This window comes from Rhinatrema bivittatum, chromosome 2 (genome assembly GCF_901001135.1).
Source record: "Rhinatrema bivittatum chromosome 2, aRhiBiv1.1, whole genome shotgun sequence".
Lineage (NCBI taxonomy): Eukaryota > Metazoa > Chordata > Amphibia > Gymnophiona > Rhinatrematidae > Rhinatrema > Rhinatrema bivittatum.
Window position 1 is genome coordinate 525584210 of NC_042616.1, and position 14189 is coordinate 525598398.

Below are 14189 nucleotides of genomic sequence, written 5' to 3' on the forward strand. Positions count from 1 at the left end.
CCTGTTTGGAGGCGATTACAGAGAACATTTCACTGCCAGCTCCCATACACCAAGGTTACAGCTTGTGCCAGCTCAGGGAGTTTACCTGCACATTTTCCACCACAGTGATGTGAAAGGCCAAAACTGTCAAACGCTGCTCTGCACACTGGAACAAAACACTCATGTCAAAAGGATACCATTCAATTTCTGAATCCTCCCTATTTTTGTATGCCGCTGTTACACTGTCTAACAGAACTCTCACTGCTCTTCCTCTGACCAGCAGAAGGTCCACAAAGCTCCAATCAACCTCTGTAGAAACGTGATGGACCAAGAGGCCTCCAAGCCCTTCCAATGACCCTGACAAAGAGCCCCCCCACCAAAGTCACAAACTGGAGTCTCCAGAACTACTCCTCTGGACAAATTGTGTTTGGACAGCCACCAATTCAGACTGAGGGGGAGATTTTTCAAGCCTTGATATTTTATTGCAGGAGGGGTGAAATATTGTGAGGTGGTAGGGGATGTACAGGCCTAGAGCCAGCCAGCCCCCATTAGCTCAAGCAGGCCCCTAAGGGAACCACCTACCAGGCCCAGCTTGACTAGGACACCAAAAGGTCCTGGAAGCCAGAGCAAAAAGGTCCCACTCATCTAGGGGAGCAAATCCAGAAACTGTCCTAGGGCCGAAGCTCCTGCCTTACCATGAGAAAAAGCCCAAAAGCTGCTAGTCCTGGGTGCTAAACCCTGCCAGGCACTGGACCCAAAACTTAAGCCCTGGGAGCTGAAGATTTCTTCTGCACCAGTTCAGCAAGTGCTAACATCTGGAGATATAGAATACCGGCAAATTCTCAAGTTACATCTCCTCGTTATAGTCAGAGAATCACAACCTTTTCAGTGACATCACCACCATATGCTGGCAGGATAGAAATAAACCCATATATCTGGACTGGTCGAGCAGAAAAGCAAGTTTGCTTACCGTAAACGAAGTTTCCGTAGATAGCAGGATGAATTAGCCATGCTGTCATGGGATCTGTCAATAAGGTCCGGGAGGCGGAGCTTGTCAAAGCAGAGAACAGAGCTTTGCTCTCTGCGGTTGCGCGTGTGTTCCCACGCAGGAAAGTAACAGAATCTCCTCAGTCTGTGATTAAGCCTTAGTGTAGTCGAAGACTTGGTGACTGCCAGGGAGGAGGGTGGGTCAGCATGGCTAATTCATCCTGCAATCTATGGAAACATCGTTTACGGTAAGCAAACTTGCTTTTTCCCCGTCGATAGCAGGGCTGAATTAGCCATGCTGTCATGGGAGTCCCAAGCTCCCGATCACGTTGTGTATGATATATATGCTGCACGTGATCTTTGAGAGTGTGGCAGTCATCGTGGACAGGAGGATAGAGATTGCAGTATTGCTTGCCCTATCTTCGCATCAGTGGCTGCTTGTTGATCAAGGCAGTAGTGAGATGTGAAGGTATGAAGCGATGACCATGTAGCTGCCTTGCAAATGTCTATGGGTTGTACATTCTTAAGGTGTGCCAAGGAGACTGCTACTGCTCTGACTTGGTGAGCTTTAGGAGTAAAATGTAATTGTAAATTCTGTTTATCATAGCAGAATTTGATGCACTGTACTATCCAGCTGGAGATGGTGCGTTTAGCCACTGGTAATCCAGGTGGCCTTCGGGTCAAAGGAGACAAAGAGTTGAGAAACACGGAGTCTCGAGTTTGTTCTTTGTAGTGTGCTAAAGCTCTTTTACAATCTAGTGTGTGCAGTAGTTTTTCCCTATCATTTGCATGAGGTTTAGGGAAAAAGGTGGGTAATTCCATGGTTTGATTGAGACAGAATTGGGAAACCGCTTTTGGTAGGAAGGATGGGTGAGTTCGAAGAACTACCTTTTGGTGATGAAATTGCAAATATGGAGGATAATGGACCAAGGCCTGCAACTCACTAACTCTTCGTGCTGATGTTACTGCAACCAGGAATACCACTTTCCATGTGAGGTATTTTATGTGCGCCGAGTCCATGGGTTCAAATGGGGACAGCATGAGCTGTTCCAAAACTATATTGAGATTCCATGGAACTGGAGGTTTAGATACCGGAGGACGAATGTGAGTTAACCCCTTCATGAAACGAGACAGTAATGGGCGATTGGATATAGGAATATCGTTAATTGGTCTATGATAGGCGCCTATGGCACTGAGGTGAACTCTGATGGATGATGTTGCTAGACCAGCTACATATAGTGTATGAAGATAATCAATGAGCAACTCCGGTGAGCAGTCCAATGGTGGTACACCTTTGGAAGTGCACCAGGTAGAGTAACGTTTCCATTTGTAGCTATAATATTTCCTGGTTGAGAGTTTCCTGGATTCTAACAAAATGAGTTGTGCTGAAGTGGAAACTCCCTGTTCTGTCAGAAGGAGCCTCTCAATCTTCACGCTGTCAAGTGTAGAGATGAGTGTGGTGGGTGTAGAAGTGTCCCTTGATCTTGGCGATCCGGTAATCGAATTGGATCCATGATGGATAGCCGGAGAAGGAAACTGTACCATGGTTGCCTCGGCAAGGCCGGGGCTATGAGTATCAGTTGAACTTTGTCCGCTATGCACTTTTGAATTGTTCTTGTTATGAGTGGTATGGAAGGAAAGGCGTACAGGAGGCCTGTCGTCCACGGAATGAGGAAGGCATCTTGAGCGATCCTGAATTGGCTTGGTCTTATCGAGCAGAATTTGGGAACTTGAGCATTGATCTCCATTGCAAAGAGATCCATCGAAGGTGTCCCCCACTGCATGAATATGTCCTGGGCTATTTCTGTATTGAGTGCCCATTTGTGAGGATGAAAGAAGCGGCTTAGTCTGTCCGCTCTTGTGTTTGCAATTCCTGGTAGGTAAGTTGCTTGGAGATGTAAGGAATTCCGGTGAGCGTGTTCGAAAATTGTTAGGGTCTCCTTGCTAAGGGACCATGAACCGGACCCTCCTTGTTTGTTGATGTAAAACATTGCCACTTGATTGTCCGTGTAGATTACCCTGCAGCCTTTCAGGTGGTCCTGGAACACTCGTAATGCATTCCGAATCGCTCTGAGTTCCAATAAATTTGCAAGTTTTGTTCCGAGATTGTCCATAACCCTTGTGTTTCGTAAATCTCAAGGTGTGCACCCCAACCTTTGCGAGACGCATCTGTGGTTAAGACTGCGTTGTGAGGAGGGGGAACTGAACAATGCTCCTTTGGACAGGGTGGAGTCTAGGAGCCACCATGCTATATCCTTTTTCATTTCGGTGGTCAGCGAAACCTTCTGTGTCAATGGTTGTGCATGTTTCCATTGGCGTTTTAGTCCCCATTGCAGGTGTCTCATGTGTAGCCTGGTGTTGGGAACCGTGAAAATCGCTGCTGTCATTTGGCCCAGGACTACCAACACCTGTCTCGCTGACAGTCTCTGAGTATGGTTCAATGTATGTAGAAGGTGACTGAAGTGCGATATTCCGTCGCCTGATAGGTATGCCCTGTTGCAAGTAGTGTCCAGGCATGCTCCTATGAACTGTAACTGCTGTGTTGGTTGTAGGTGTGATTTCTGAAAATTGATCACTAATCCTAATTCCTGTAAGCATTGTATCACCCGATGGAGGTGATCTAGTAAGATGTTGGGAGTTGGGCCGATTATGAGCCAATCGTCCAGATGTGGAAAGATGGTTATACCTTGTTGTCTGAGATGAGCCACCACCACTATCATGCATTTGGTGAACACCCTGGGTGCAGCAGATAGTCCAAAGGGGAGAACTTTGTACTGGTAGTGTTGATGCCTGTAGCGAAAGCATAGGTAACGCCACGAGGATGGATGGATTGGAATGTGTGTAAGCATCCTTCAGGTCGATGGAACACATCCAATTGTTGGTTTGAATCAGAGGAAGGATTGATTTCAACGATACCATTTTGAATTTCTCCTTGGTGAGAAATTTGTTCAATTCCCTTAGGTCTAGTATGGGGCGAAGGCCCCCCGACTTCTTGGGTATGAGGAAGTATGGGGAATAAAATGCTACTGATTTGGAGCCTGGGTGAATTTTATTGAATTGCTGCTTGTTTGCGAAGCAAAGCAATTTCCTCTGCCAGTTGTGGTTGGGGGTTGTGAATCTTGAGTGCGAAAAGATGAGACAATATGGGTTTTGTGACAAATTGGAGTTGGTAACCGTGACTTACTCTCCCCAAAACCCATTGATCGGATGTTATTCTCTCCCAGGTTTCCAGGCAAGAACGAATCCTGCCGGGTGGAGCTTGATGTTGTGGTGGTGGCTGCGTAACTAAAAAGATGAAGTCACTTTTGCTGCAGTAGCCAGCTGTTGTGCCTGTCTCTGGTTACGTGGTTTACCTCTACATTGGTTTGAGGTATTCTGTTGAGCAGGACGCTGGTAGGAAGGGTATGCTTGTGTACGAAAAGACTGATAAGATCTGTAGGGTCTCCTTGCATAAGATTTCCTACGAGTAGATACAATATAACGACGTGTGGTCGAATAATTAGGATGTGATGTTAATGATTGTACTGCTAGAGCTTCTTCCTTCAATTTACCTACTGTGTCCTGGAATCTTTCTCCGAACAGGAGGTTTGTTAGTTTCTCGTGCAAATCTTCACGTATCGAACTTGAACGTAACCATGCTAGTCTGCGGGCTGCAATGGCTGTTGCCGATGCCCTGGAGGATGTTTCATATGCTTCATACATCGACCTCAAAAGGTGTCGAGAACACTCTTCCATGTCATGAAGAGGCAGAGGTATCTGATCCGCTGTCGAGGAAAGCATACCCTTCATAGCTTGCATGCACTCATATAGGTATTGTACCATGTAGAACTGATGGTGCATAATTCGGGCATTCAACGTTGAGTTATAGTATATTTTCCTGCCAAACTCATCTAAATATTTGTCTTTCCCTGGTGGGTATGAGGAATGTGACTGTTTTCTTACATCTTTGCATCGCCGATTCCATCACAATTGAAGCATGAGGTAATTGTGGTAGAGAGTATGGTGATGTTTTCCTCATACGAAATTTTGTGTCTGTTTTCCTGGAAACGGCTGCGATTGCTTAAGGCGCTTCCCAGGATTTCTGTAAGACTGAATGCAGGAGTTCTTGTGGTGGAAGAGATATTGGATCCCCTGGAGTATCAAAAATCTTTAGGAGACCAAGGGTTTCTGCCCTAGGGTCTGCTTCTTTTTGGACCTCTAGATGCAGTATTGTACCCAATTTTTCTAAGAATTTTGGGTATTTAAGGTCTTCCGGAGGGGAGTACGGTTCCTGAGGTTGTTCCTGCGGATCCGACGGGAATCCCATAGATGATGATGATGGGGGATGTTTGCAGTGAAGGAGAATCAAAAGATGTATCCTGTGTATAATTTGGCGAGGCTGGTCGGTTTGTTATGGGAGATGTTGGCGGCTCCACCGACAGTTCTCTATTAATCTGCATCTTGTGTTCCAGAGAACTGTCATCAGCAATATTAGTCATTTTGAACGATGACTGAAGAGTTTCATAAAAACCTGCTAAGGATTAAGACAATTGATAAAATGCCTCTTTTGTAAGAGGGGGTATTGTTGTACAACCATCTGGTTCTCGTGAAACACCTGCTTTAGGGCATTGGAGTATTCTGAGGTGAAGTATTAGATAGCTTACGGCCATTTCGTATTTTATCGCCCGTTATGTTTCTCGAATCATCTGAATCTGTAGAAATGTTAGAGGAAACAACCTGTATTACCTCTCTATGTGAGAAGGTATTGGAAGGTGGTATATGAGATGATTTAGAAGTCGAAGGACTTATTTCCCATGTAGCACTCCTCTTTGCCAACTTTCTATGGTGGGAGTGTCGTGAGTGCTTATGATAATAGTGAGACGACTGTATGACTTCTACGTGAAGTAAATTCTTTGGAATCAGCTCTCGAAGAAAGGGAAGTACCTGAACTAGGTGAAGTTATTGGTGGAGAAGCTGAAGACCCTTGTGAAGGGTAACGTCGTTTCAACGCATTCTGTAGTACATGAGATGAGTGATCATGTCTTATGCGCGGATGTAGACTTACGCGCATTATCCTGTTTCTGTGCGCGCAAGGGTTATTGGCGCCGTGCGCATAGACACAATTGGCGTCAAGCGCGCAGGTGATGACGGCGCCGTGCGCGCATGTGCCCTGCTTGCAGCATTCTTCTGCGCCGTGCGCGCAGGGTTCTTCGGTGTCGTACGCAGAAGTGTCGTTGGCGCCATGTGCATAGAAGTGTTGTGCGCCGATCCCTCTCCAGGCGCCAAATTATGCGCTGATACTTTATGCACATACGGCGCCTTAGGCGCAGAAGGTGTAGGCGCAGAGGTTTTTGGCGCCAATATGTCCTGTTGCGGCTCTTCTGGCTCTGTGGATTTTTGACAATCAATTGGCCTTTGTCGTTTTGACATCTCCTTACCTCCAAGAGTGGAGGATTGAGGATCTGACGAAGATGCTCTTTTTCGAGGGAGCCGATGAAATCGGCGGGCCAGGTGACAAATGAGCCTCCGATGGTTCCGTTGAGGCAAAAAGTTCCTGAAGCCTGTAGGCCCTTTGCTTCAGTGCTCTGGGTGACATCCTTGAGCAAAATTCAATCTTCCCGATTATGACCTGGTCCTAGGCATCGGTAACATCGGTCATGGCCGTCCGTGACCGACATTACCTTGCCGCAATGACAGGGTTTAAACCCCAATTTTGATATGTTTATTATGTTAACGCTGAGGAGAAGAACAGCTCCGCGTGCAATCCCGCTAGCGGAAAAAACAGACTGAGGAGATTGTTACTTTCCTGCACGGGAACACATGCGCAGCCGCAGAGAGCAAAGCTCTGTTCTCTGCTTTGACAAGCTCCGCCTCCTGGACCTGATTGACAGATCCCATGACAGCATGGCTAATTCAGCCCTGCTATCGAAGGGAAATAAGGAAGTGGGAAATGTACAAGACCAAGCTCGGAAAAAGGAAGTGAGGGGACCTGAGAGAACCAATATTACATCTGGTCAGCAGAGTGGACAAAAAGGAGCAGGAGGTAGCTTGCACAGTAACTCCCTCAAATGATTATAAAACTTTTCTAAATTCTGAGAACACTACTCCTAAGTGTTCTCAGATGTCATCAAGCACTTGTGTGGCTAATTTCATCCTATTTGTTGATGGAGCAAGGATGCCATGCATGCACCACAGCCATACCCACTACCACCACAGTCAATCCCAACACTGCAAGATACTTTCTTACCCCTCTCTATTCAGCCACATACATCCCCACCACACACATAATACAACTCCTATATCCCATTACTCTGCCCTCACAGAGCAAATGCAAGACATACATGCCTAGAGCAACTGCAATGCAGACACAAATCATGTAATCATAACACGTGCATAACTTGCTATGCAATTCTAGACTTGTTCAAATGTATCTCAATTTGGAAATTTTGGGGAAGCTATTTGTGTAACAATCTGAAGATTTTACTTGCTCTGTTGATTTCTGTAAGGCTCTTTTTTTATATTTAACAAGTTTATTAAAGACCTTTTTTTTTTTTGGGGGGGGGGGGGGGGGGGGGGGGGGGGGGGGAAGGGGGGGGGAAGACAGGATGGAGAGGAGAAAATAGGTATATGATAAGCACCTAAATATTGTGCTGTAAGTATATCCCTTTATACATACATAGGGATGTGCATAGCACTATTTATGATTTTTCAAGTTGATTTTTTTGTGTTGTGTTAGTATACAATAAAACAGTTTTCTATATAAAATAGAAAAGATGGTTCAAAATCTGACATTAGTTCTTTTACACACTGTTTTACTGAATGGAAAGCACACTACCAAAAACAGTTACAGGTAACAATAAGTAGTGCCCAACATACCAATCATCAAAAATTGCTGGAACTCAGTTGACTGCCCTGTTTAACAGTACCATTTCTTTATTCTTAGTTACCCAGGGAAATAGATTTTATCCATCAAATAGCAATGTGATAAAAAAAAGCCAAGATTAGAAGTTAAAGCTCATTTTAACAAATTATGGGAGTCACACTGCAGTGATATTTAGCAGTCCAACACAGACATCAATTGCAATGGTTAATGGCAGACAAACTAGAGATAGATTCAACATTTATTTGATGACACCTGCATTCTACAGAAAACATGTTGAATCTATCCTGCATTCAATATGCAAGTTCCAGCCTGTTAAGCATCTAGCACCAACCATGTAATATACACATGAAAAACTATGCTAACATGCTCCAGATCTTCCCTATCAAAAGTACCTTTCTCCAGAACTCAAAGTTTCCTCAGTAAACACACAAACTCCTTTTCCTGTTTACCTGCAAGTGCTGTCTATCAATGAAGAGGAACACCGACTGGCAAGGATTGTTGATAACAATTCCAGTCTTGTCCTTCCGGCTCAGTACATGCAGAAACTGTTTTTCATAATCACCATGATGAAATTCAAACTTGGCCTGTGAAGTAAGAAAGTCACTTTTTGTTACTTTCCTATCTTGACCAAAGTCTGCTTCTGGAATCCCATAAAGTAAAGATCTATTTTACGTTTATGGGAAAACAAAATTCGTAACTTCAAATTTTACATAAATCAACTACATTCAAAGGCAGAAGACGTGGAAAATATATATTTAAGCAAGTCTTGAACATAGTCATCTTGAAACAAACAGTGGCTACAAATTTTCTAAAAAATATCACATTTAATCAGTAGATGTGCAGGTTGTAGTATTTTTATTGGTTTACCAGAAGAGTTAAAACTGTGGTTCAGATAAGTATTTGATTAATTTTTGTTCTGAGGCAAGCTATGTCGAAATAGCAACCACTGTTGGAACAAAAAAAAGTTAAGGAACTGCTGTGAACTGAACTTGCTAAATGAATAAATGAGAATGAAAGCTTTGGAAGGAATTTAAGATATGCTATTACATAGATTTATTTTTTTTTAATTTTATTTAAAGAAAAAAATAAGGAAGGAGAACAAAAAAGTAATAAGGCATAAAAATTGGAGAAATTACTTACCTGATAATTTCGTTTTCCTTAGTGTAGACAGATGGACTCAGGACCAATGGGTATAATGTACTCCTGATAGCAGTTGGAGACGGATCAGATTTCGATCAGATTTCAATCTGACGTCAGCCCCTAGTACATATATCCCTGCAGAAAGTGCAGCTCTTCAGTATTCTCCTCGAAAAACATTGTGGATATATGTGTGACTGACTAATTTGATTAACTTGAATAACTTCATAACTTGGTTAAACTTTATAACTTGATTAACTTGATCTGGTTGAATTGGTTATAGCTGGGGACCGCCAGTGCCCTCAACCGGCAAGCGTCGACACCTGGAAGGATGGGTGTCCAAAGTGAAGGAAAGCATGGCTTACCCTTGTATCATTCTAAATTCCATAAGTAACGGCAGCCAAGGGTGGGATGCTGAGTCCATCTGTCTACACTAAGGAAAACGAAATTACAAGGTAAGTAATTTCTCCATTTCCTAGCATGTAGCAGATGGACTCAGGACCAATGGAATGTATAAAAGCTATTCCCGAACCGGGTGGGAGGCTGCCCGTGACCCACTTAGTACTGCCTTTGCAAATGCCGTGTCCTCCCGAGCCTGAACATCCAGGCGGTAGAATCTGGAGAAGGTTTGGATGGAGGACCATGTCGCCGCCCTGCAAATCTCGGCGGGTGACAGCATTCTGGTTTCTGCCCAGGACACCGCCTGGGTTCTAGTGGAGTGGGCCTTGATCTGTAGAGGCAGTGGCTTGCCTGCTTCTACGTAGGCCGCCTTGATGACTTCCTTGATCCAGCGGGCTACGGTTGCCCGCAAGGCCGCTTTCCCTTGTCTCTTCCCGCTGTGGAGGATGAATAGGTGGTCCGTTTTTCGTACGGGTTCTGACATTTCCAGGTATCTGGATAGGAGTCTGCCGATGTTGAGGTGGCGAAGACTACGAGCTTCTTCAGAATTCGACTCATCAGGCGATGGTAGCGAGATGGTTTAAGATGAAAGTGTGACACCACTTTGGGAAGGAACGAAGGGACCGTGCGTAGCTGGATGGTTCCCGGGGTGAGCCTAAGGAACGGCTCACAGCAGGATAGTGCCTGTAGTTCTGAAATGCGGCGGGCTGAACAAACTGCCAGCAGGAATGCTGTCTTTAACGTTAACCGGACGGACAGACCTCGGAGGGGTCTGAACGAGGTTCCTGCTAGAAAATCCAGGACCAGGTTGAGCTTCCAAAGAGGTACCGGCCACTTTAGTGGTGGGCGGATGTGTTTGACTCCTTTCAGGAAGCATGAAACATCCGGGTGAGAGGCTATGCCGTTGCCCTCGCTCTTGGGACCGTAGCATGACAATGCGGCCACCTGTACCTTGATGGAGCTGAGGGACAGACCCTTCTGTAGCCCGTTCTTCAGGAATTCCAGGATCATGGGAACTTGAATTGAGCGTGGTATGATGTCGTGGTCTTCGCACCAGGCTTCGAATACTCGCCAAAACCTTATGTATGTTAAAGATGTGGAGAACTTGCATGCTCGGAGTAGGGTGTCGATTACCACCCCCGAGTATCCGCTTCTCTCTCAGGCTAGCCCTCTCAATGGCTGGGCCGTAAGAGAGAATTGAGCTGGATCCTCCTGGAGGATCGGTCCTTGCTGAAGCAGGTCTCTGTGTGGAGGACAGTGGCAGGGGGGTCCCTGCCAGTAGTCTTATGTCTGCGTACTACGGTCTTCTTGGCCAGTCCGGGGCCACCAAAAGTACTAGTTCCCTGTGCAGTTTTATTTATTTATTTTTGGTTTTTATATACCGGAAGTTCCTGTATACAATACATATCACTCCGGTTCACAATTAACAGAGATAACTATCGCCGGGAAGGCGGTTTACATGGAACATACATGGAACATATCGAATAAAGTGAACGGATAATCTATAATAAAGTACAATCTAATTTGAAACAACTGAAATCAACTTAGAAAATAACTTGGAACATATAACTGAAGCAAAATGAACATTACATTATTGCTGCAAGACAAGGCTGGATGTTTGTTCATCTTGCTTTTAGCTCTCTGGGAAAGCTTGATGGAAGAGCCAAGTCTTGAGTTTCGCCTTGAAAGTAATGTGGCATGGTTCAAGGCGGAGGTCCGGTGGTAGTGAGTTCCAGAGAGATGGGCCCGCTGTGGATAGAGCACGTTTCCTCAGGGTAGATTTTGCAGGTTGTGTGATCATTCTGTTCTGGTATGCCCTTCTGGTTAAGAACATAAGAACATAAAATGCCATGCTGGGTCAGACCAAGGGTCCATCAAGCCCAGCATCCTGTTTCCAACAGTGGCCAATCCAGGCCATAAGAACCTGGCAAGTACCCAAAAACTAAGTCTATTCCATGTAACCATTGCTAATGGCAGTGGCTATTCTCTAAGTGAACTTAATAGCAGGTAATGGACTTCTCCTCCAAGAACTTATCCAATCCTTTTTTAAACACAGCTATACTAAATGCACTAACCATATTCTCTGGCAACAAATTCCAGAGTTTAATTGTGCGTTGAGTAAAAAAGAACTTTCTCCGATTAGTTTTAAATGTGCCCCATGCTAACTTCATGGAGTGTCCCCTAGTCCTTCTACTATCCGAAAGATAGTTAGAAGAGTGTAGTTGAAGCTGGAAAGTTAAGTTGAGTGGGGAGATGTTATGAAGTGCCTTGTGAATCATCATGCAGGTCTTGAACTGAATCCTATATTTGATGGGAAGCCAGTGGAGATGTTGGAGGATCGGGGTGATATGGTCCCTTTTTTTGGCATTGGTAAGGATTCTTGCAGTGGCATTCAGTACCATCTGGAGTGGTTTGGTAGTGTATGCTGGAAGGCCCTGCAGGAGTGAATTACAGTAATCTAATTTAGTGAGAATGATGGCCTGGAGTACTGTGCGGAAATCCCTATAGAGTAGAAGGGGCTTTAGTTTCTTCAGCACTTGTAATTTAAAGAAGCATTCTTTTGTAGTGTTATTTATGAATTTGTTGAGGCTGAGTCTGTTGTCTAGTAGTACTCCCAGATCTCTGACTTGAGGTGCGGTGGAGTATCCTGAGGCGTCTGGAGGGTTGCTGGATGTTGGCGGGGCAGATTTATCCGGTGCTATTATGAGGATTTCCGTTTTTGTATCTTGTGAATGATTGCTCCCAATAGGGGCCACGGCGGGAAGGCGTATAAAAGAGCCCCCTGTGGCCATTTCTGTACCAGGGCATCGATCCCCTGGGATTGAGGTTCCCGCCTGCGGCTGAAGTACCTGGGTACTTGGGCATTGGACTGGTTTGCCAGAAGGTCCATGTCTGGTGTCCCCCACCGGTTCGGTATCATTTGGAATGGTGCAGACGACAGCTTCCATTCTCCTGAGTCTAGACTTTCTCTGCTGAGGTAGTCCGCCGTGATGTCTTTCCCGACGATGTGGACTGCCAAGAACTCCTGGAGATTTACTTCCGCCCACGACACTAAGGGGTCTATTTCCAGAGATACCTGTTGGCTTCTGGTTCCCCCCTGGCGGTTGATGTAGGCCACTGTTGTGGCGTTGTCCAACATTACTCTGACCGCTTTGTCTCGGAGTCTGAACGAACCGTAGGCAGGCTAGTCTGACTGCCCACGCTTCTAGACGGTTGATGTTCCATCCCAACTCTTCTGTGTCCCACTGCCCCTGGGCGGTTAGCTGCTTGCAGTGTGCTCCCCATCCTCGTAGGCTGGTGTCTGTGGTGAGCAGGGTCCAGGTTGGTGAAGATAGTCTTGTTCCCTGGCTCAGGTGGCTGGCCTGCAGCCACCATCGTAGCTGGGTCCAGAATCTGACCGGGAGTGGTAGACGTACGGCGTAGTTCTGAGACCATGGATTCCATCACTGTAGGGGTCTCATGTGAGCTCGCGCCCATGGCACTACTTCCAGTGTGGATGCCATCCGACTGAAGGACTTGTAGGTAATCCCATGCTGTGGGTCGGGGATCAGCAGGATTGGTAACCGGGTCCTCAGTTTTGATCTCCCCGTGGGAGTCAGGCCAACCTTGTCATCTTTGGTGTCGAATTGGACTCCGAGGTATTCTAGAGACCGTGAGGGCTGCAGACTTTTGTTTGTGTTGATCACCCATCCTAGGCTCTCCAGTAGAGTTTTGACTCTGTTGGTTGCTTGGTGGCTTTCCTCTGGGGATGTCGCCCTGATCAGCCAATCGTCTAGGTAAGGGTGTACGAGGATTCCTTCCTTCCTCAGTGTTGCCGCCACCACCACTATGATCTTCGTGAACGTCCGGGGTGCTGTGGCTAACGCGAAGGGTAGTGCCCGGAACTGGTAGTGACGATCCAGGATTTTGAAGCGTAGGAAGCGCTGGTGTTCCTGATGAATTGAGATGTGTAGGTAGGCCTCCGAAAGATCCAGGGAAGTGAGAAACTCTCCCGGTTATAATCGCCTTTATTACTGAGCTTAGGGTTTCCATGCGGAAGCGGGGAATCCTCAGGTGGCGGTTGACAGACTTGAGGTCCAGGATGGACCTGAACGTCCCCTCTTTCTTGGGGATGATAAAATAAATGGAATGAGGCCCAGTATTTATTTCTTGTGGGGGCACTGGGATTATGGCTGGTCAGTGTAGCTTCCACTGCCACCCTCTTGGAGAGGTAATGGCAGGGAGATTCCACGAACTTGTCCGGAGGGGTTCGTAGGAGTTCCAGGTAGTACCCCTCTCAATAATGGCTAGGACCCACTTGTCCAAAGTTATCTCGACCCATTTGTGGTAGAATAGGGCTAGTCTGCCCCCTATGGCTTCTCCCCTTGGACGGGTCGGCTCAATCTCATTGTGGAGTGTGGCTGAGGCCTGGACCTGAGCTGGTTCCCCTCTTGTTGTGCTTGTTCCGAAAGGACTGGTTCCTGCCCGTAGGGTGGGGCGCTTGATAGTTGCTTCTGTATGGGTTGAAGCCCTGTGAACCTCTGTCCCTGGAGGACCGGGGGAAGGGTCGCTGCTTTCTCTTATTCCTGTCCTCCGGTAGGCGCGGCAATGGGGACTCGCCCCATTTGTTGGCCAGTTTCTCTAGTTTGCTGCCGAACAGGAGGGATCCTTTGGAAGGCATCCTTGTGAGATGCGTCGGCTGACCAGCTTCTGAGCCAGAGTTGTACCCTGGCAGCCACAGCTGATGACACTCCTCTGGCCGCTGTGCGCACCAGATTGGAAGCAGCATCCGCAAGGAATGATACTGCTGGTTCCATGGCTTCCCCAGGGGTGTTGCTCCTGGTCT

General features: G+C 46.3%; 1 protein-coding gene across 1 annotated transcript in view; it reads right to left on the reverse strand.

Annotated features, from left to right (window-relative positions):
• Positions 1 to 14189, reverse strand: part of C2H6orf62 (chromosome 2 C6orf62 homolog) — a 59827-nt gene that overhangs the window by 24581 nt on the left and 21057 nt on the right. The window contains exon 4 of the mRNA XM_029590778.1: positions 8278 to 8412. Within this exon, the coding sequence (XP_029446638.1) occupies positions 8278 to 8412 (135 nt within the window). The remainder of the gene's footprint in view (positions 1 to 8277; positions 8413 to 14189) is intronic.